Genomic DNA, 24,897 nt, shown 5'->3' on the forward strand with positions numbered 1-24,897 from the left:
AGGTGGTGAGCAACCTATTATTTCCATCTTTTTGCATAGTGGTCACTCTATACCTCAGGATATAAGTGATGCAATATTTCTTTCTTCTAACATTTTACTGACTAAATTCTATATTTAAAAGTGTGAAAAGAGCATAATTAAACCATCCAATGTAGGGCAGAGTGAATGTAACCGGAGATCAGAAATGCCTTTGAGTAGTGGTATCTCTACAGCACAGCCTGGCACTGACGGCACTTCTCTCTGTTCAATTTGAGAATATCACAGTACATCTCTGCTTAACTGCGTCTCTCTCTCTCTCTCTCTCTCTCTCTCTCTCTCTCTCTCTCTCTCCTTCTCTCCCTTAAATAAAAACCCATCAAGTCAAAACTACAATTTTGCAAAAAGTCACATTTCTCTACAGACGCACACTGTCACTGAAGTCAAACGTTGACACAGTAGCTCTGTGGAGATACTTCAAAAACTTTCATGTGTGTATCTGTCAGTGCTATAAATAGCATGTTGAGGCAGACATGTGCACGTATGCAAAGGCACAAACGCGGCACCACTCAGTTGAGTGGGGGTGCATCTCTTTGCCAAAGTCAAGAGGAATCCTTGTTAGAATGCCGCTGCAGATTAGAAACAATTTGAGGCAATAGCTGTGTGTTAAGAGCGGATGCAGGTATGTTTTTGTCCTCACTACTGTGTAGAGGCGTATTTGCATTAGCCAGATAAAGGGAATGAGTTTGAGATAGAATCTGAGCGATAGCGCTGCGACTGTGTGAGCACATGATCCTCGCCGCATCTCGCATGAGAAATTTCCTCCCTTCCTGTCACTCTTCGCCAGCACCCTCCTCCTCTTCCTCCTCCCAGTGCTCACCACTGCCTCAGACCCCGCCAGCCCAATAACCTGTTAGTCACCGACCAGAAAGACCTTTGTTAGCCTATGGACAGATTTCAGCTGCCAAAGCATTTCGCTAATCTTTGCAGCCATGTCCCCGCGTCGGGCGGTTTGTCGCCTCGTGGTTTGCTATAAAACCCCAGCACCCAGACAGAACTCCAGCAAACAATGCCACCATATCTGGACGCCTTATAATTTAACACTTCATCGGTAGCAGATATCCTGATACACACACACAGATTCAGACTAGAATGGAGGAGACCTGGTGATGCCTATCGAGGCCTCAGATGCCTACATGTGGGGGAAATGGCTTTACCTCAGGAGATAAAACGAACGCGCACACGCACACATTGGGAGCCCAGCGGAGGCAATGGGTGCCAGCGTGAGCCCTCTGTTCCAGAGTGTGCGCCCTGATATCATTCATTCTCCCCCGTCCGTCTGTCTTTCTCCGTCACTCAGACGCTCTGAGGTGTGTAAGATCGTACATTCATCATCTCTCCAGACCTTAGTTATCTATCCGACTCACACACACTCAAGCAAGCAATGCTTCTGTGCCCCCCCCCCAAAAAAATGGAGGGATTTGGGGGCTAAACGACCCAGTACACCTCTTGTATCTCCCATCTCGGTATAACATTCATTTCATGTTATCTGTTTCATTGGCTTGGCCATAGAGGCTGCAGCCATTACGCCTCAGCGTCCCTCACTGTGGCTGCACATCATATCAGCGGGGATAAATACAAAAGATAGGGTGCATGGTATTTTTAATTCCTCCCTGTTCCAGGTGAGCAAATGACAGCCATTACACCCAGCACTCCTCCTCCTTTGACAATAGAAAGATTGCAGCCGCTGAATATAATCATGCTTTTAAAAAAAGTACTTGATGACTTAATGTTCGGGAAGAGAGATGAAGATGCACTTGACCATTTACTGAGGCAGCGCAGCGGTTTCAAATTATACATAAAGTACATGTACACTAAGTGCACAACAATAGTATTTTTTCCCTTTTCAGCATGGCTCTCCAGTTAGATGAGTGTCAGGCAGGAAGAGCTCAGAGTTTCAGTAATCTCAGCGCAGACACGGAGCAGATCAACCCTGACTTTGTTTTTCTTTCGTGTCGCCTGGACCCCCACTCCTTATGTAACGCCAGGGGCCTCTGAGTCAACCTGCAGTTGGAAAGTAATCATTTATTAAATCAGCTGAGACTTCTATTATCAACTAATTCTGCCTCATCTCTATTCCTCTCTTCCTCCTACTCTTTTCCTGCCCTCTCCACTTATAATTAAACTGAGATTGTACCTGCAGCCAAACTCCAACACTCCAAATGAACAGAGAGAGGGAAATTAAAGTGATAGTCCCATCCTGCTCAACAGCCTGTAGGGCACAGTGAACCTCTCTTATCTATCCTCCTCCTCCCCGAGGCTAGCTTTGTCTTTTTCTCCTTGCCTGGTTTACGTTCGTTCATTAGCTCGGCACAATGCTAGCACTATGTTCAGTACCACTGGCCAGGATGCAGCTAACGACCGAATTAATAAGAAATCATTTCATTTCATTTACTGTATTTAATGCAGTGCTAACAAAGTTAGCAACAATGTGCACGTGTTAAAGTAATAGTGCTGCATATGACACACCAGCTAATTATTTATTCCTTCCTTTATTCACTAGTCGCTCTCCATTTTTCTCGTCCCCTCGTGTCCCACCTCACTCCTCTACAGCTGGATGGAGGGGAGATTGACGAGGGAGTCAAATGAGGCGAAGGACACATCAGCGACCGGCTGCCTCGTCACAGCTGATGCGCCACTCAATCAGTCAACAGCTAACCAACGATGCGATGTCAAAAACCCATTCAGCAGAGCGGGTCAATGGCTGTAAGCGCAATATTGTTTTTATAGGACGTTCTCAGAATTCAAATCAGAAAACCATTTATTGTATTGTCAACGCACGGCAAATGACCGGGATGCCATCAGTCATCTTTATCTATTTTCAAGTAGGGAATGGCCACACACACACACACACACACACACACACACACACACACACACACACACACACACACACACACACACACACACACACACACACACACACACACCCTGCGGTGGCCTAAACTCAGCAGCACTAAATTCACAAGAACCAGCTCGTCTCGACATCAAGCCAATGCCTTTTCATTTCTCCGTCAAACCTAGAAATCCGGGGATGAGACAGGCGTTAATGTAAAGTGCATGTAAGCTGCAGGGTGGAATCTGACCCCTGGGCATTTGACATGCGTGCAGAGCAGGTAATGCTCAGCGTAACGCATCAACTCGCCCTTGGGCATAGCCTGGATGAGAACAGGAGTCATATAAAGACTGGTTCAACTCACTGGGATGGTAACAGAGATAGTGTTTGGTACCACAGGCCTTCAGAGTCATAACCATATACAACTGGGAAGACACCAACCTCATCAGATCACATTAGATCAGCTCCCACCGAGGCCCGCAGTCAAACTGTGTCACACCTTCATAACTCACAACCACAGAGGGGTGAGAGAGTCACACTATAAGGGATGCAGTAAAAAGATGCCCTCTGAAATTTAAGAACACTGTTACGCATCAAACATCTTTGATGATGTAATGCACGTCCACAAATTGGCTTGTGGGGTTGTCCTTGAGGAATTCACAATATTCCACTATAGTACACACAAACTGAATAATTGACACTTACTAATCTGCATTTGCTAAGCTGAATATAAATAATTGAGTGGCTGGCACCATGAGTGTGGCAGCCACAGCATTTAGCAACAATAATTTATAAGCTGTATATAAAAGCCACAGAAAGAAATGATGTTTTCAAATCAAACCCTGACCGAGCAGAAGCTGGAAAACGAGTTATCCGTTCCAGGACCGATTTGGATTTAACTAATCTGTCTTCTGGTGTCCGCTTCCTGTTTTGATCATCTGTCATCGTTAAAAATCTGACTTCCTTTATTCTACCCAGATGTTGAGGCTGACGGACAAACCAGTGTTAACGGGGGAGAAACGTTGTGGTGAACTACAGGGACCAGTCCCCGCCGCTCAAATGGCAACTCTAATATCCATAATCATGGTACTCGCTATCAGCTGACTGACCTCTATATGCCAGAACAGCTGTTTAAGCCACTAACAAGACGAGTGTGTGTGTGAGCGAGAGAGAGAAAAAGCTCCAATTAGAGGAGAACCCATCACTGGATGAATAAGACAGATTACTCTGCTAGTGAGTAACACTGCAGCAGGAAAACGAGGGACGGACTGTTGTATTAAATACAATAAGCAGCAAGAAAGAGTTGGAAATAAAGATAGAAGGAAAAAATTATTAGGAAAGCAAAACAAGGAAAACAAAAGCAGGAATCTTGGTGCTGTTCAATACAAATACTCTGAAATGAATATATGTAGGAGCAAAAATCTATAATCCTGAAAGAAAACAAACCCGGCAAACAATACTTTCAGAGCAATTTTGCTGAAGACGTGTCTGCTACTAATTGTCTATGGTCAATTGTCAAGCGTGTACTTCAACAACATGAATTAAATGAAATATAAAATCATCCAGAAAGCATGAATTGAGCTACTTTGGCCCTGCCATGGTCTCATATTGAGCGCCTCCCTGTCATGGGCCCTCTCCTCCTCTCTCTCCTTCCATCTATCACACTCTGTCAGTGTCTGGGTCCCAGGCTTCACCAACAGCAGGTGGCCCTTTAGCTATTGAGCCGCTCGGGCTGCTTTAATAGTGTCTGCCACCGCTGGGAATTGACATTGAGCATATGTGTGTGCACGATGTTATCCTAAACCACCACGGTGACAACGATCCAAACAGTGTGGGCTTGGGTTTCACAACGCTTGCGTGGACACATAACCACAACCTGACCTTTGGACTTGTCTGTTGCCTTGAGGCAACATGACATAGCAAACTAATTTTCTATGTTGGCGCTGGAATCACAGACACAAGCTTATCATTCGTTAATTATAATTATCTACTATGCCTAAATATCAGAAAACTGTGGAAAATGGATCGTCTTAATACATCTTTCTGTACATTTGTTGAACTTTCTCTGACCTGTCCGGACATTTAATGAAATATGCTTCGACTCAAGGCAACAGCGTGACAGGCTGCGATTCTGATGAATGTTTATAGGGAGGCGTCGTGAAGCAGCTTGCTCTGAAGAAAGCTGTGAGAACAAACGTGCTGTGTCGAAAGCCTGTTGCTACAAGCTCTCTGCTTTACCCTCAGAGCCGGTGCTGTGTTTATTAACACAACCAACAGGAAGTTAACCATCACTAATAGAACGAGATTCTTCTCTCGCTGAATGAGAAGCTGGGACAAGACATGATGACAATGCATGAGAAACAGGAGTCGAATGAACCACAGAAAATGTTATTATCAAATGTCAATCGTGTCTTTAATACCTACTAGAAATACTTTAAATAATAAAGAGGCTTCATTTCTAAAGCCTCTGGTTTATGCAGTGCCTCCGGTGAGATTCTGTCCGTCCTGTGTGTTTGCTCTGTGTTCATTAACTAATTTCTATATTTGTGTGAATAGCAATTCCCAGATGTTCCTCCTAAACAGTTAGTGGAGGTCGGCCCTCGACAGTAACTAGGCTAATAGACTAATTATTACAAAGGCCGCATGCACACATACACATGGGATCAGTATAGCACAGTACAACTCACTCGCATGCTGTTCCCCCCTCCAATAGAAGCTAATTGGCATCCAAATTAAAATTTCTAAATTTGTAATGTGCTGTTAGGCAACAATGAAGACACACACGCGACTCGAACATACACTAATGTAAAGAAAAGGAAATTAGGCATTCATGATATTGCATTTGTTATTCTGTAATATGTTTTGTTGGCCCATTTCAAGGCACAGCAAAAAAAAAGGCTTTCACGTTCCTGGTTTGCTGATTTGCACAAGCACTTGTAATTAAACGCTGGTACAAAGCAACCTTTTAAATGTTCTTCTTCCGCTCGCTCAACGTTCTCTTCCACTTCACCGACTCAAAGGCAAATAGAGATTTATTTAACATCAACAGCAACATCAAAACTTGTTTGGTCTGTCTGTTTTTTTTTTGCATGCTGTCATTTTCATGATGCCATAGTGTTATGTAATCCTCTGGAAGCTGCAGACAGAACGCAGGTGAAACAAGGCCATCACTGCCAACAAAACAGCAGCAGCCTCCTGTGTTACAGCTGGCACTGGATAAATGTAGTAGACTCTGACTTTAGAGCCTCATTTATGGATCTAATTCAATAATAATGGCCTGAATTCAAATGAAAGCAAAGGGAAATATGTGCATTATTCATTCTGTTAATGTTGGTTATTGTACAGGTGATGCAAATACATACTTGTGTAATATAAAGAGAGGGTGAATATCTCAGGCAGTGAGTCATCAGAGCGTGCGTGCACTTATGTGAGCACAGCATGCGTGTTATGGACTTTCTCTGGTGGTATTTTAGCGAGGCTTTGCCGCTGATAGAGGTGTTCACAGTCTTTACGTGTCTGTGACCATTACACGGAGTGCTGCTATTTCGCTCCACATGCCGTGTCATCAAAGGTACTGGGAGAGATAGTGTGGACGTGTGAATCTGGGCACAGGCATCCAGTACACACACACACACACACACACACACACACACACACACACACACACACACACACACACACACACACACACACACACACACACACACACACACACACACACACACACACACACACACACAAGTGGACTAAGATCACTCTGCTCTCTCCCTGTAATTCAGCACATTTATTCACTCCAGCTCTACCCTCAGTCTATTTCTATAAAAAGACATGGTCATAGCATCCAATAGTCCATCTAATCCTTTTCTCTGCTCTAGTCAGGCTGTAATGAAATCCTCTATGCTACACTAAAGGTTATTCTGCACTGTGACATAAGAAAATGATAAATGCCAGTGGTGATGCTGAGTACGTGTGTGTGTGTGTGTGTGTGTATGTCTCACCTGGGTCTCGGACATGACGTAGAGGTAGTGGTGGTCTGAAGAGAAGGCCATGTCTCTGAGGACGGGTCCGCTCTCCACCGCCTGCACTGTCTCGTACTGCAGAGCATGAGAGGAGTCGTCGACCCGAATCTGCAAGAAAACGCAGTCGGCGTCAGATTCATTCGTCACGGCTCAAACATAAAAAAAGAACACATTTGGATGAAGCGTAGCCGAGTAATTAGGGTATGTGAATGCTGTGTGTAATATTGCCTTGGAACAAAGCTGCTAACTTGTGCTATAATGTGCAATTAGGAGCCAAGGTATCACTAAAAACATACTTTGGAGCATCGTTATTGGCAAAAGTGCCCATCTACCACACGCTGCTGCTGGAGCTTCCTATGCATCATGAATTCCTGTGCTTCACGTGAGAACCACATCCTCCTGCATCGCAGTCTGAGGCCATTTAAAAGCGATTATGGTAATTAGGCATCTGGGCAAGAGGTGTGGTCTGTGTGCCCCTAGGTGTGTCTGCTCAGCAGAAAGTTCATGAAGCTGACTGCACACACAGTGATGAGAGTGCTCTGGGTTCTGCCTGAACATCTGCCTTCATCGCCCTGCACACACACACACATGGATCCAAAAGGTCTTCTCCAAATCAGGTCCTCTGGCTCTAATTTTCCTGACAGATTCCTACCCAAGCAGCTTTCAGTACCCGGTAGACTACAGTACGTGCTCTCACACACACACACACAGACACAGACACACACAGACACAGACACAGACACAGACACAGACACAGACACACACACACACACACACACACACACACACACACACACACACACACACACACACACACACACACACACACACACACACACACACACACACGCCAGTGTGGGCTTGCGGACAGGTGTGAAGCAAGTCTTGTTAAAGTTGTGATGACTCTTAGCGGTTCTTTGTGCTCTTCAGCACTAAAGGGTTCACGAGTAACAGGCACAAATTGGACAGGAAGCAGATGGCAGAGCAGACAGGTGAGTCACTTTATGATTAATTATAAAAACGCTGATGACATACTCTGTGTTCCCTCTGTCAGCATATCATTAAAAACACCGCTCTGCTGGCCTGTGTGAAGCTAAGGTCGCTAAAGGTCAGGGAAGCTCAACTGTTGTAAGTAGGTAAACAGAATTTACCTACTGGAACAGGCTGTGGAATCTAGACTCAAGATTTATTGAATGCCAGCTGTGCCCTTATTTCTTCACAGAAAATAATCCACAAAAGACGTTTTCTCTCTTTGTGTTTTTGCTTGGCCAGTTCAGGGCCTTCACCTGCTGTTTCTAACGATATCCAGTTTCACAACATGGCATTTTGTTAAACAGGCGCCATCTATCACCCCGATTTCACCTTACTCCCCTTCCTTCTTTGTTTGTCGGCCATTCTTCTCCCGCTCTGCCTCCTGTTTGGCTTGTGTACAGATCTTGATCTCAAAGGACCTTGGGTTCTGTGTATCAAAGCCTCACACACTTTCATTGGGAACCATTGTATGCACCGGGGGGTCAGTTACAAAGAAAGGAACAGAAGGCAAATAGGGCAGGGAGAGTAAGACGAGCGGGACGTAGGAACTAAGAAACTTCCATGTGAGCCAGGGCCAGATTCAGCAGGTGGGGTTATCTAATCCGCCCGATCAGGTGAGTTCAATTGAGGTACTGTGCATATGCACACACTATACATACAGCAGGTGTGTGTGTATGTGCACGTATACAGTGTGTATAAGCTTGTACATATGAAAGAAGTGTAGTGGCACTGCTAAAGGCCACACAGTGGCTGAATATAGGCTTTAATTGAGATGGGACAGGTCCACAGTCACCAGGGAGCAGAGGGCCTTCAAGAGGAAGCTCCTCTATATTATCCTTCAATCTGACCAGCAACAAAACAAATGAGCCACCCGGGAGCAGACAGCATGCACACAAGGTTGCAACACTGGGACACAAGGACAACTGATCAAAGACCAGGAGACACATTAGCGCCAATAAATGGCATATGTAAAGTATGTAATAGATATTTGTCAAAATGCTCTGGTCCAACCTGAAAAACACCATCTACACACATAAAGCCTACACAGGGTTAACACAACACACACCTTACAGTAACTCTGCTATTAAAAATCAAATGCCAATAATTGTGATTTGTTGTGAAATGAGTAATCGTCATTTAAATGTCAGCTACAGTAATTATTAATATATCTTAAAGTATTTTTTCATCAGCTTAAAATCATTAAGTCAGCTACAGTGGTGCTAGCCAATATTATCTGATTCCTTTTCAACAGTAATAAAGTGGATTAGCTGCTCTATGCTAAATGGATTACAATGCTAATCTCTGCTATCACATTAGCACGACACAATAGACATTCAGTACCAGGCAGACTTCATTCTGCCTCTGAGTAGCGGGAAGGTGAGAGATGTATTGGGCTCATCCATAAAAGTGTGTGGTTTCACTGTCACACACACACACACACACACACACACACACACACACACACACACACACACACACACACACACACACACACACACACACACACAGGCCGTCTGTCTGGAGCTGCTCATATGGTAATCAGAGGTCCTCTGGGAAAAGGGGAGAGTTACTTTTGACTCAGAACACATATCATCAGAATGTGCGTACAAAGGCTTTTTTAACAGATGAGCGTGGTGTTATGATCCACGTGTGTGCACACTTACATGTGAATAAGATTAATGCACCAACGCAGATTTAATAGGAGAAAAAAAATTCAAGACACTGGACTGGTTATAAATTGTATCCACCTAGTGGCCATAACAGAGAATTACACCTGTGCTATGGCTCCATAGAAACACATGCTAAGGCCTGCAGTGTAAGTATCTCTTCTCTAAGAAGATATTTAGTGAATGTTTCTTAAAAGTAACAGATGAGTACAGATGAGTGGCTATGCTTTGCATGTGCAGATGGCATGTTCTGCTTTAAACCTGTCACTGAAACATGCGTGCACAGTGACTGTCCCTCTCCCCACGGGGCTAACAGCTAGCAGAAGGTGCGATGCAGACAGGAAAGCCCTTCCGGTGTGAAAACCACAGGAGCCAACTCTTCAGTTTAGTTGCCTCGTACTGGCATTGGAGACTACAAAAGGGCTGCATCTCCTCTCGTTTGGTTGTAATGTAATACTGAAGCGCTGTAAATATACAACAAATGGAAAAAAGCTTTAGTCACATGTTGAAACTGTGAGATATGTTAAATGTAATGCTGCGGTCCCTGTGGAGACTCCAGTGACCTCCCTTGACATTTACTACTTCTGATTACACATCTAAGAACGTCTATTGATTTTGGATAATCTCTAAAGTGGTGTGCCATTATGTAGATTCTACTTCAGATCAATTGGGGAGATTTTAGGATGAGTCTCATGAGACCAAATGATGAAACACACCTGGACGCACATAATAGTGAGCTAAGCCATGGGTGCTTTCCTGCTAAAACGACGTCCTTGCCTGGGATGCCGAGGATTTAGGAGGTGGAAAAAAGGAATGGAGGTCACACTGAGCGGCAGTCTGTTAAGCATGGCACACACACACTAACGCACCATGGCTGGAAAACACGCCGCGACCAACACGCCGCTGGTGAAAGCCAGAAGAAGCTGCTGACTAAAGTATCGCCGGGCTCGAGCGAGGCGAGTGGGCCGGAGCAGAATGTCATCCAAAGTCACACAGCATGCTGGGAAACTTAGACCGCCGCAGCGCGTGTGCAAGGGATTCCACCGAGCCACAGAAGCACGCGTATGGGCAAACCCAAGCCGGTGCCAACACTTCTGCAGCCAGAAGAGGGTCATGAACCTTTTACTGCTGGGCCTCTACATGATGAAATACCTGCAAATATGAATATACCTGCCTCCAAAATGTACTTACTGTAAAATACCAACCCTGCAGGTCAATGAAGTGATCTTGGCCATTAATTCACTACTTACAACTTTATCCTTAGCTACAAATTTTATGGACTATTAAAAAGGCGGAAACGACAAAAAATTAGAACATAGTGGTTCATTTTTCTTTATAATGTCATCTTGCTGCAAATCCGTGGCTCTTTTAGGGTGTTTGAAGCTAATGGCCACTATCTCAAGGGTAATTGTTTGTCGTTCTGGGGCCTCCTGGGGTCACTGACCGGTCCGGAGTCAAACGTTTTGGAGCAGCACCAAGCGCCGTAACACAGCCTGCTGTAACAGATTTCCCTCAGGTTTCAAAACGTGAAACCACGGCGGAGTGTTAGGGATTCAAACAGGCGAGGCAGGGCATGCAATGGGAGTCCAGAGAGAGAGAGCAGCAGACGTTCACATTCACTGTGAGAAAGAAACAACGTATCATCACTACATAATGGCAATGTGTCTCTCCACGCACTCTATTCATACCGACAGCAGCACAATGGCTGCTGTCTGATTGCCCAAATCTGTCCAGCTCACTGAAACATACGGCAGACAGGAGGAAAAGAGGGGGTGAGGGTGGGTAGAAGGAATAATAGAAGGAGAGGGGGTTAGGGGGTGGACTGGATCCATCTCTGAGTGCCAATCAATGCCGGAACAAACCCTCCAATTGCACGTTCAGCGCCTGAATATATAGCTTTAAGCGAGCTGGACTGGTGGAAGAGCCGTGGTGGGAGTGTGGATGATCTGACATTAATCTGAGGGTATTAACGAGGATGTGGAACTCTTAAGTGAGGTGCCAAACTGAGGCTGTGCAGCATATCTGGAGCAAAGAGACACACGGTGACCTGGCGTTGATCACTGAGGCAGACGTTTATTTTACAGGCTGTATCTCTATCTCCTATTTAACAGTACTTACTGTAATGTTGGAGATATCTTGCAGTTATGGAAGAGTACGACATTGACTCAGTGGGTTACAGTCTGCCTTTATGGTTGTAAAATATTCATTCAGTTCATTAAAGACAAGTTTCAGGGCCGTCCTCCTTTCCCACCTTCTGGCTCCACAGCTCTCTGTTTAGGAAGATGAGTAGGCAAAAACCCCGCAGAGTGGAACTGAACTCATTCAGCGCTTTAATTCTCTATTCTCTGTTTTATGTTTGTGATTAGCCATATCTGCTACACAGCAGGATTTTAATTAATGCCTTTGCTCCCCGTGCGTGCACTGCGAGGGAAGGTGCTTAGTGGGTGAAAATCGGGGAAATGTCATTGTTAGCATCAAAGCTGCCGAGGCCGACCGGCGCGGGAACGGTCAGGACTGGGCAGGAATATGACCCGCACAATGGGCCTCATGCCGAGCTCGGCTTAAAGAGGGGTTAATCCTCTTAATTTTATGTTTTCAATATGTTGTTTAGGAACAGGAAGTGCCGAACCTGGTGCTTCTATGTGGATTCAGAAACCTATCATGAAGCCATTTAATAAATAATAATTCATTTTGACATGAGAGCCTGCAGGTTCACATACAGAAGCTTGGTGTTGGATGTCAATGAGGACAGGTGTCTGGGGACTGCCTCCCTCCCCACTGGACCCCTCCCTCCCTCCCTCCCTCCGTCTCCCCTACAGGTTTAGGGGTGAGTGGCGTCGGTCTCCTGGCGGCTAAGCTGCCTGTAGCGCTGTAGCTGAAGCAGGGGGCTCACAGCTCGGCTTCTGTTACTCGCTTCCCTCCCGTGTTATTGCTCTCACTGTGCTTCCCTCTATCTGCAGCTCCATCGTTCTCGATCCGCCTCAATCTGTAAGTCTAGAGGTTGACTAAAACACCTGCAGGCTTATGGCCAGTTCAATCCTCTGACCTCTTGACTTCTCGCTACACTCTTGTGTATTTGTTTCCATCTTTCTTTCCTGGATTTATTTATTAGCAACCTATTCCTCTGCTACTCTGACAATGAATACATCTACACTCACTTTAAACTCAAACATCTTCACTTCCTCATGTGAACTGGAATAAAAGTTAACAGGCTGATGTTTTTATCGGCCTCTGCAAAGCCTGCTGGTTTATTGCTATTGACTCAACCTATTTTTCAACAGAACATATGAAATGGTCCCAGCACTTAATGCTTTAATCTACGTGGACGTGGACAGGAAGGGCTCCTTTCAAGTCAATAACGTAAACCACAGAATTGCATTCATAGTGCTCAGTGAAGAGCAAACATGCCGTTCTGTCCCTTTTCCATTCCTTGCTCATCAAATGCTCCCTCTCTTAAGCCCTTAACTCTCAAACGCTGCGTTCGCTTTTCATCGTTTTGATTCTTTTTATTCAACTTTTTATTTCTTTCTGTTTTCCCTTTCCTACTGCAGGATTCTGTCGTGGTAGGAGCTGCCGTGCGCAACACTACTGCGCCTACTGGCTAAGCCTTGAGGACTCCGAAGAAGCAACAGTATAATTCGAGAGCACATCACCACCTGTGTCTCTATTAGTGGCAGTGCCAGAGAGTGGGGTGCACCCCATTATATTTTGTGACCAGAGGCCAGTGAGAGAGCTAAAGGGCTTTGGGAGCCATTAATGAAGTCAACATGCTCCCGAGAGCAGCAAGGGCACCAAATCAGCCTATTGTGCTGAATCAAGACTTGGCCTTTCAGGCAACGCAGCGGAGGGTAAAGTCGTAGCTGCGTGTTCGTTCAGCTGAGTGTGGACGGCAAATGGTTTCCACAAGCCGACAAGTCAAAACGCAGCTCGCTGTGTGCAATCACGTTGGAATCGCACTCAGAGGGATGTAAATCTGCGTGAGCTTGTGTGTGTTGTTAAACTCCTCTGCTGCCGTACGGAGGAGAGGAGTAAAGCAGTCATTAGACAAAAGTCCCCAGCCTAAATATCTGCCTAAAGTGTAGTAATGAGAGTCATATTTAACAATTATACATGCATTTTTAATAAGCCAACAACAGAGTGGTCCATGGTTCCACTGAACCTTTGAAATAAACTATGTCAATTGCACTTTTATCATCTGACTCCATCCTGCATCACCTGCTGTCAATCACCCGTTTGTTCAAGTGTTGAAAATAAAGGGAATCTGTTTGTTCTATGGGCAACGGAAACAGAAAATTACTGACCTGTGATAACCCAAGGTTAAAACCTTAGATCAACCTTACACAGAACATGCATGAAGCTCCTCTGATGAGCATGAGCCCTTCAAGATAATGGTCTGGTGACAGCCTTTGATCCACATTCATAGGAGCATCTCTGTATAGGGTCATATTTCACAACAACAAAACAACAGAGGTGGATCCTTTCATCCTAACGGGGTAAACTCGGTGGAACCCAATCAGCCGGGTCAGGCCCGTAAAGAGATGTCTAGGTCTGATAATGACCTACTGACAGGCTCAGATCTACAGGACCGTGGTCAAGGTGAGAGGAGCATTCTGAAACCTCCATCAACAGGCCAGAGCTGTTCAGCCACAAGCACTGTCTGTTGTCTATAAATGAGGAGAGCAGCGTGTGTGCGTGCGTGCGTGTGTGCGTGCCTGCATGCATGTATCCAGGTGTGTGAATAATAGATGCTGAGCTGAGAGCCAGACATCAGCCTGGATCCCGTTACCACACTGTGGCACCAGAATAACTCTGGAGACACGAGTGCGCCCTTGCACACACACACGCGGGGCCGTGTTCGCGCACGCTCCTGTGCACGTGCAGCCACAAACGCTGACCTTTCTGCAGCCCTGGGCCAGGTTTTTCAACACAACACTATCTCCGTCCTTGGTCCTCGCTCAGGCGTAAACACACAGACGTGCAATCTGATCGGGAGTCTTACAGGTGCTTTTAATCGTCTTTAAAAGACGAAGTTGAAAACGTCCACATTTTTAGGCAATTTCGCTAAAATGTGGGATATTCTACTATTCATAAAAGGTCTTAGCTCTCAGATGGGTCTGTGTACAGTATGTGTGTGTGCTCCTTCGTGTACTGTACATAGGGAGCATTTATTGCTAACCCTTCAGTTTTATGTGGTGATGATTTATGGGGGTTCATACCAATGTTTCTAATTAAATAGGGAAGCCCCCTACAAACCAATTTCTCAGAGATAAGCAGGTGTGAATTGCTGTGCTCCCTTCCCATTGTCTGCGCAAGTGTGTTTGTGTGCGTTTGCGTTCAGCCCCAAGGGTGCTTCCTTTTTCTCATCTCTCCTCTTTGCCTTTATTTCTTTATTAAACAGACTGGCAGAGTCCCTCCATTATACCTGTTTTCGCACTGAAGTGAAAAATTGTGTCGCTGGCATAGCAGGGGACGGAGAGAGGAGGACAAAGGGAGAGTCTGCGAGAGAAAATGAAAAAACAAGGAGAGAGAGAGGGGGCCATCGCGAGAGAGAGAGGAATAACACTGCACTAAACCCTTGAGGCATGTGTGGATTCACCAACTGCTATAATAATGGAAGTCATTAGAGGAAAGATGATGAGACTGAGAAAGAGCTAGAACACTAAAGGCCAATGTCCACTGAAAATGAGTTGGATGCTTTCCATGACACTTATGTGCATCAGAATAATCACTTGTTCAAATTTCCACCAGCTGATGTTACTTTTTATGCAATAAGCGTACAATAGTAAAGCTACAGCTAAGTATCAGATCCACGCTTGCTCAAAGGAAGTGCTCTGCGAGTATATTTATTCACAGTAAACAAAGATGCTGTAGAACCTGTTAGGGTCCAGTTTGTGTTTCAGATGGGTTAATTAAAATAATTTGTGTAAAAGCACAACTTAATTGTTCCATTGACCTTTAAAGTTAACGAAGCAGCGATTATTGAGACTGAAAACAACACTTCAACTGAACTCAAAGTGCATCACTGTGCTCTACAGTGCAGCAAAATACTGCTAGTATCAATGAGATTTCATTGCAATTGCTAGGAATCATGACAAAAGCTGCGGACTGAAGCCCATTCATCAAGAAGATGATTCCCAAACTGCTTATGAACTCACTCGCTAAACAACTCCCTGTCTTCCAGCAGTGGAGACATCATAAGCCATCACTTCAGCGACTTCACAGGAGGTATTTCAAAATTTGTTTTTTCTTTATCAGGGGAGCTGCATTTGCATTTCACGCCTGCGCTTTCTGCCGCAGCACAAAAGCAAAGTATAGTTCACTTTAACGGAAGTTTCACAGTGGGAGTCAAATGGCTTCACCCCATAAATAAATGACCATGGTTTTTTAGTCGACAGGACAAATGAAAGATGGATTTAAAAGCATATTTTTTATTATTATATTAAGAATTTAACCCTGTTTAAACAGTTTTTTTTGCCATCTCGTCTCCTTATCGTTCATCTCACTGTTTAGTCATCTGCAGCCATCTCTTCCCCAGCTTCACTTTCTGCCCTTTCTGTGAGGTGACATACTGTATCAAAGGGCGACAAGCCAACAGGAGAACCAAGTGCCCCTGTTGGTGCCGAGAAATCCTGAATGACAGAGTGGAAGAGAGACAAGTTAAACGTGTCACCTGCAGCGCGTTCGACTCAGATGGGTGTGGGCTGAACCCAAACTTCCAGAGAGATAAAAGTTCATTCTGTCTGCGGCGGCGGGAGAGGGAGGGGAGCCTAAGCGGATATTTGGTGAATGGGCCCTGTCAGCTCACGTTGTGCAGAAATCCTCTTATACCTCAAAATTTCAATTAGGCGGGGAAGCGTTTTGGCGTGGCGCGCTTGTCTCGCGCCGCGCAGGAAGTACAAGGTGTATGAGCTAGGATTTGTCACGGCAGCGACAGGTCCGCTCCACCTACATTATGATTTAAAGAACACACAAACAGGCACCAGAAGCCCCCACCACCCGACTGTCACAGCCATTTCCAGTGACACCGCTCCACTGTTCAGTGAGTAGTGTTGCAATTGAGTTTGTTCCACTGAAGAGGATCTGAAATTTAAACTCCACAGGTTCATATTGGGCCGCTGTCATCTCGGTGACAGCTACAATTACGTCTCCCAACGACGCTGACTTACAGTAATTACAAAACCAAAAGCAGACGCCTGTTTCCATGGCCTGCTTTTATTTAATTCTCACCTTCTCATTCAAATTTGTCTGTCACCATCTCCCCTCAGAAAAGCTACGACTCACCTGGAACTGGATATAACCTTGCAGAATCCTGGGCTTGACTGAAATATTCCTGCTTTATTAGTGTAAGTAGAGTCTAATTCCAGTTGGACCAGGGACCGTCCCAGATGTTGTTTTGGACTGACAGAAAAGCGGGAGCCAGTTCATTTCCACCGCTCCCTCTCAGCCCACTCACGGCAGTAATAAACCCGTATCCCTTTTCAACTTTCCATTCGGTAATATGTGTCACTTTCAGGCAGCTTTGGCTCCATTTCTCACCTCCACAGGTACTCACCCCTCCATCACTCTAATCCAAGCATTTTACTCATTCTTTACAAACCTTCCATCTCATTTCTTCTGCGTCCCCTCTCTCCACAAACCCTCCTTTACTCAGTCTTGTACCATTTTCCATGCCCATCAAGCCCCTTTACTCCTTTCATTCCCAAAACTCTATTCTGCCTTTTTCTTTCTCGTGCCTTTTCCCCCCTCGCTCTATTCCCAGCTTCCCAGCTGGCTTTCATCTTCCCCAGGTTAGATTACTGTAAAGCATTGCCTGTCTGCCAGCATTCCTGAAAGCTTTTCATCTCTGCTCCGATTCATCTGGGGAGACAGAGCAAGCGAGGGAGAGAGTGTTAGAAGAGAGAGAGAGAGACAGAGAGAAGGATGCGTTATACTGCGACTATGGATTTCTGAGCCTTCAGTGGTTAACCTGCGCTGCACACTGCACCGCGAGCTGATGGGAAATTTTCCCGTTGGTCTCTTGGCTGTCTGTGAAACACCCACTCGGAGCTGAGAGCACACCTCGCTGGGGACGGACAAACAAGCTCACACATGCATGCGCGCAGTGGCTGAAGCAAGATGCAAAGGGAGTAGCCCGACAGGTCCCACAAACACCGGCGCATCCTGAAGATGACGAGTGGTGCAAGAAACACCTCAACATCATAGAAAACGCTCCCAAACTAAAAACCTGTAAAAGAAATAACCAAAACAAGATCACTATGACCTGGAAAGATTTAGTTCATCATTCACACAGCAAAAACACCATCACTTCCCACCTTAAAGATGAAACACTCAGTAATCTGTATGATAGCATCTGAATGTTCAAGCCGGTAAAAATCAGAAGTGGTCTCGCAAACTGGAGATGTGTTTATGATGGAACTGATCAGATAGGCTCCACTTATCTCTGCCCAGCACTCTGAAATTTACTCAGCCTTGAAAGGAACAAAATACATGAGATGTAAATGCACCAGTGTGTGTGTGTGTGTGTGTGTGTGTGTGTGTGTGTCTTTGCGTGTGTGTTGTGTGTGTGCGTGTGTGGTCCTGCCCACGTGCAGCGCCTGCACTGACAGCTCAAAAACAGCAGCACAGGTTTAATTACAGCAGGCCCTCTAGCTGTTTATGGGGCTGCTTTCAGTGTGAGTGGCTGTGTGTTTGTGTGTTTACTGGATGTGTTTTGAGGGGAAAATGTGTTGCTGTGGAACAGGAGGGGACTGTGTCAGTGGGTGAGACACCAGCTTCACACTGTGGAGCAACATGTAGCACCCAGGCTTCAGTTAGTGACAGTAGGAGATGCTGTGTGTGTGTGTGTGTGTGTGTGTGTGTGTGTGTGTGTGTGTGTGTGTGTGTGTGTGTGTGTGTGTGTGTGTGTGTGTGTGTGTGTGTGTGAACGTGTGAACAACTGGTAAAACAATTAATCAGCGTCTCCTTAAAACGTCTCATAAGGAATCACACGCCCACAGTCAGATCTCACCACCGCTTGGGACGGGGCTGCGTGATCATATGGTGGACTGAAGTACTAGGGGCATCCCTCCATGTGATATTTATGGACCTGCCACTCCTGCAGCCATAGTCACAACTCCCACACCCTTTAATCTTCCTGCTGTCATCTACTGTCACTGCCTTACGACTATGGCCTTGGCTAACGGCCAGGTGACACACAGCCACCAGATGTGTGTGTGTGCACGAGAACACGGCAAAGGCTGTGATATGTCAGTGGAATGTAGGGCAGCGGTGATTGGCATAAATTACCAGAAGACACCAGCCACGACTGCCTGAAAACGAAAGGTCGCATTTGTATATTCGCAACAGGCAAAACGCACAATATCACAATCCCTCGGCCCCAAAGCAACACCAGCAACACACTATAATAAGAGAATGAGAAAGACCTGAGGGGGAGAAAACAAACACAACTCAAACTCCACTGAATTAGCAATTACAGAAATAAAGCTCCTTTACTGTTTGGCAGAAAGTACCACTCCCACACAGGAAAATGAGAATGACACATGGAATACATTAACACGGACTGCGCGTCAGAATAATTCTCATAAGTGAATTCTCCAGAGTTGTCTCAGTAAGCCCTCGGAGGTTGTTTGGTCGCTGTCCACATCCTCTGGAGGTACATTCAAAAATCACTCGGTAAGTGAATGATCGTTTGATTGTTTTTAAGAGAGAGAGAGAGAGACACACACACACACACACACACACATACACACACACACACACACACACACACACGCACACACGCACACACACACACACACACAAACACACGCACACACGCAGCACACACACACACACACACACACACACACACACACACACACACACACACACACACACACACACACACACACACACACACACACAGCAGCCAGGTCTTCACTGTTGTGATGAGAAGCCTTCCACAAACACATAAATTGGCAGCGTCTGTGAGAAGCTCATTGTTCCAGGAAAAGGTGATCAGACACTTAATTGTGAACGGAAACATCCACTAGATAATAGTACAGCGTGAACACGTCACAGTGCATCGTACAAACAGTCTGCAGCTTGTGTATTGTGGCTGGGCCTCCTCCCACCTCCTAGGTTCTTGACGGGGTAATTGCACAGCGCTTTAGCTTTAGCATCAGACAGACAGATGGATGCTGCTTGATCTCTCCCGCTCTCTCTCACTAAGAGGCTGGTCCTTAAATGTCAGCTATCCATCCCTCCATCTCCCCTTTACATCTCTACAGCCATTACTCTGGGTGAGTAGAGTCACTTAGACTAAATGGTGAAACCAGCACAATACTAATTGTTGATACAGTTGCTGGCACTGTAGCGTTTAAAACCCAATCAATAAATGCAATTAATAGCACAAAATAGCAGCAGCATTTTTTTTCTAGCTGCCACTGTGTGAGAATAGTAAAAAAAGGATTATTGTTGCCACTGCACACTACCCTGTGTAACACCAGTCTTTAGGGAAATTAACAGCATTTGCTTGTTTCCCTCTGTTTTACAAGGCCTGCAACTTCCACTGACTGAACGGCTGATGCACTGTGGACTCGGCTGCACTGCCTTGCAGCTGAGTTTCCCTTTTGGGAAACACAACACTGAACATCCAGAATTATTTACCGGCATGTTGAAAAGGTCCTGCAGTGTCCAGAGTATTCATTATTGATTGGCCACATCACCAAATGGCAAATCAAAGCTGCTTTCTCCTGAGTGGCTTTTCATTTAAAAGTATAAATAAGCACCATTTGCCTGTAGTACAAGTCAGCGGCATGATTTGACTGCTTTATTACAGTGGCATGGCTGAAACACATGCAGCGATGAAAAACTGGAAAAAACTGCCTGGACTTGCATTAATGATGACGCTGGCAACCCCCAACCCCCTTCCCCTCAGTCCAAGCCGCTCGACAGTCCCATTGGAGCCCTGTCATTTCCATCTCCCCGTGGCTATGTATTATAGCAAACCTAGTCACAGCCCCTTAGCTTCTCTTGATCTATACGCACATGTGCGTTTAGGGGTCTCAGGCCACGAGATGAGGGCTCTAGTATGAAACTGCTAGAAGGATTAGCTTTCCTATCCTTCTCTGGCTCTTTACCATTTTAATGAGGTAAGGCCACGGGGTCTTTCTTCTGCCCCAGCCAACTGTGTCATAGTCTGGGCCTGGGGATAGAGCACGGCTGCGGGGGTTCAGGGACGGTTCTAATACAGTTCAGCCATTGTACAGGGAAATAGAATGAGATAGGGCTCTGATGAGAGGGGAATTAGGAGAAGTGTGTGTATGAAAGACAAACAGACAAAAACAGAAGTGTTTGGCGCCATACCGTACTGTATATGTGTGTATGCACAGACCTGTGTGAGTGTGTGTGTGTCTTCCCCCAGAATAAAAGAGTAATTTAGGTCTTTCTATGGGCCTGCCTCCAAAGCTTCTCTGCTATGCACCCCGATAACACAGAGAGGGCACATGTGGATTAACTCTCTATTGAAGGAGCTGTAATTACCTGTAGATAGGAACACTATTAATACTGGAGGAAAACCTGACCAAATTCCTTTTAAAAACTCACAAAACCTGCCAAGTAAATGGCTGGAGTTAACTAAACAGAGAAAATAAAATGTGTTTGCAGCATCACGCTCTCAAAAGACAACAAACACACTAAGTTGGTGAAATGCTGTGTGGGATGTCACGGCCCAGGGAACAAACAAATGTATACATGGTTTGTTTCTCATAATTGTTAAATTGCGTCTAAAATAAAGTAAACTAAAATAAAGGCTTTTGTCAGGGAAAGCGCGATGATTCATGGTGCAATCAACAGGACAGGTGGGTGCTACTGTATTGAATATTAGTAAACCAGCTCTGACAGACGTCCAAAGCCACCTGGGGTCATGCAAGGCAGATGTCTAGGAGATGCTTAAAGGAGGACAAAGCTACTGTCACTGGAGTAGGAGAATGGACAAAAAGCCATAGGGCTGCCATAGGGCTTGACATCAATGGACGGAGGGGAAGACTACAGGGCTGCGGATCAAAGGTGTGTGGGTGTCTGGGCACTTGGATGTGCATGTGCAACCCTGTTCCTCTGTGAGCAAGCAGCCATTGACACCTCCAAGAACCCGGACTGAAACTATTTTTTCTGAAGCTAAAAGAAAACCCTTTGGCAAAACAAAACTGAACCCTCAGCAGGAGGTCCGAGGGAGCCCTCCGTATTGGACAAAAGGCCTGTCAATCATCACAGAGGGCAAGGATGGTGACCCACACACACACACACACACATACACACACATATGTGCAAAAACAGCATGGTTAATCAAACTAGAAGGAACCTTGAACTGATGTTCTGTGGGTGTCACTGATAAAGGATTTCATAAAAAGGAGGAATGAGAGCGGCCAAAGAATGCTAATGGTGTGAAGGCAACGGCTATTGAACTGGTTATAATGGACCAGTCCATGAAGAGAAGTCATTGATACCGGCTAAAGTCCACTTCACGGTGGTTTTGGCATTGAGAGTGTGAGACTGAGAACCATTTCACAGCCAAAGACACTTGGCCTCGGGGCAGGAATTCCTATGGAGCAGCACTAGGCTCAGTGTTATGACCTGGGTGTCAAGGGGCACAGAACACTATCATTACTGTCACTAGAGCTCGACAAAGACTTGGGCTTTGTCCTTATGTCTCTGTCTTTCTCACGCATGCATGGAATGATCTCACACACACTCGAGTGTCTCTTTCTGGAGTCATTTCCGGAAGCAGTGAAGCAGCCAACACTCCCGACACGTTTTCTCTAATTCTTCTTGACCTTGTAAACGACCTTCTCATCCCTGAACTCTTTCCCGCTCACCTCCATTCTCCTCATCTCAGCTCAACGCGGCTGTTTCCTCCGTGGCCCACAGTCCCAGGACGAGCTAAATCACAGCAAGCCACAGGCACTAAATAAGAACAAACACCCCTGCTTTACCTGGACAGCATCCCCGAGGGCGCACTCGGAGACGCCAGCGAGCGTCCACTTCTGTAAGACCCCTCCCCAGCTCCCCTCACCACGTGTAATTGAAAAGCACAAGGCCCAAAGGCCTTTATATTCTCCACAAAAGAAATAGGGCAAATGCCTCATGGGGAGAGAAGGAGCGTGTGTATGGGGAACGTGAAATCCTTTCACGTTGATAGGCAACGTGAAAGGATTTAATTGGACAATAAGGTGAGCACTGAGGCCTCTATGTTAATAGTACAGTATGTTAACATGTTAAATATTTAGCATATATACACATATTTATACATAAAGCAAGTCTGTAACCCACAAGCCACAACTAGAAACACAGCTTCAGATCCTCCTCTCATATACATGTTTTACATGCACAACTCACAATTGACTAAATGGCAAAGGCCTGACGTGTTCGTCTCCACGACGGATGTGCATACATTTGATGCCTGCGTGTGACTAATTATTAATTTCTCCTTTGTGTATTAGCGTGTGTCACCGCTCCAGCCTGACTGCTTTGCATTCTCATCGCTCCCGCTCGCCGTGCACAAGGATGAAAGTGGGACTTGTGTGTAATTAATTGGATATGTTTGTAATTAGGGGGCGAGAGAAGTAGAGATGCATGCGAGCATCCTTTTGTTTTGTCTGTTGAGCCTAACAACAGCACAGGAAAATAAAAACTGATTAGACACTAACACTAATTACCATGGAATTATCCCCCTCACTTCATGGGGTTAATTCTTATTCCATGTGTGTCTGTGCGTGCACATGTGTGTCTTGCTGTTACTTGGATGGACACAGGGCTTGGTGATACAGTCAGTATGATATTGACACCATGATAGAAAAACATAAACATGTGATGGATGACAGTAAAACATGCAGCTGGTGATCTGCTGCTAGACCCAGGTGAGCTCTCAGAGCCACAGACTTTAAGGAGGAGGGAGGGAGACACCATGTCTGGAACATAAGCAGAAGCGGTCAGTGATTCCAAACCCTCATCATTGTGAACACCTTCAACCTGTCTCTCATCCAGTAAGGTAGAAGTAAAACCTCCCGAGTAATGTAGTAAATGAGAAAGTGAACATAGCATCTTCTTAAACAAGGCCAGATAAGTAAAACGGTTCAAATGCTCATCACTGCTGGTCACAGACGTCACACACACACACACACACACACACACACACACACACACACACACACACACACACACACACACACACACACACACACACACACACACACACACACACACACACCTGAATGCACATTCACATGCATGCACATTACTCTCAGCTGTGCCTCAGATGCCATCTGATTAACAGCCCCATTTTTTGCCTGGTGGTGTTAATAGGCTTATCCTCTGGCAGGCTTTATACAAACAAACAGACTCACAACAACACCAAGAGACTAACTATAAAAGCATTTGAAGTTTTTCAGTGGCAGCTTCTATTGGCACGGGGCAGGAAAGTGGTCTACACAGAGAGAGAGAAAGGGAGAGAGAGGGCGAGAGAGACATCATAATAGGTAACAAAATCTTTCTAATCCCTTTGCAATTTATTTGGGTGAAGCCTCAAATAAATGTGAAAAAAGCGCAGCATCACTCTACAACACATCATTTGTCTTCTCTCATCATCCATCTATCATCTTTCCACTGGTGTGGACCTTGGGAACATTCTTCCCTGTAGATTAGGCAAATGGAAGAGTAGTTCCCTACAGATTTTTCTCTCTTGTTCTCCCTCTCCCCGTGTTTTCCTACATGCTTGTATTGGCTCGGCTCGCCCGGTGTTACCATGGCAACAGGAACTGCAGCAGCACGGCGAGTGCGACAGAGGGAGAGAGGGGAGGAAGAAGAGTCCACCTGCAGGTCTCCTACCAGCAGCAGAAACCCTCCGGGGGAATACGGTGGGAGAGCCACGGATGCAAGAGTTCAGGCCCAACTTTCGTCCACATGGAACATCTTTGTCCTTCAGCATCAACCCTGACGTGTCCTTCTGCCCCTTTGTCCCTCATCTCAATTGTCTGCACCTCTATCCTTTTCCCTTCAACCTTCATCCAGCTAACAATTCTCCTCTTTCTCTCATGATTGACTTCACCCTTAAAAGCAGCCTGCTACTTCTTACACCATCATATTAGATGTATATGCATGCTCAAAGTCTAGAAAAGCATTTTCCCCTTATCATTAAAATGGCTTTACCTACACCTGCAACTATTGTGAAGGCAGTCTTCACAGAGTGTGATGTCAACACCGCCCTTAAAGCAGAAACACACAGATCAAGCGCCTGCGTTGGCATTGGCATGCGCCCAGCGTGCTGGGCTGG

At 45.6% G+C, this 24,897-nt stretch overlaps 1 protein-coding gene across 4 annotated transcripts in view; it reads right to left on the reverse strand.

The window, feature by feature from the left end:
* The window catches only part of plxna4 (plexin A4), a 153,087-nt gene that overhangs the window by 53,824 nt on the left and 74,366 nt on the right, over nt 1-24,897 (reverse strand). For 3 of the 4 annotated variants that reach the window (XR_008695782.1, XM_029163423.3, XM_029163422.3), the window contains one exon: nt 6,871-6,999. Coding sequence is in view for 3 of the 4 variants with exons in the window: in XM_029163423.3 (XP_029019256.1) it covers nt 6,871-6,999 (129 nt within the window). In the remaining variant the exon portion in view is untranslated. Of the gene's footprint in view, nt 1-6,870; nt 7,000-16,024; nt 17,448-17,556; nt 17,815-24,897 lie in introns of those variants that run through there. The other variant, XM_029163424.3, reaches the window with a different exon arrangement.

Source organism: Betta splendens, chromosome 9, assembly GCF_900634795.4.
Source record: "Betta splendens chromosome 9, fBetSpl5.4, whole genome shotgun sequence".
Classification (NCBI taxonomy): Eukaryota; Metazoa; Chordata; class Actinopteri; order Anabantiformes; family Osphronemidae; genus Betta; species Betta splendens.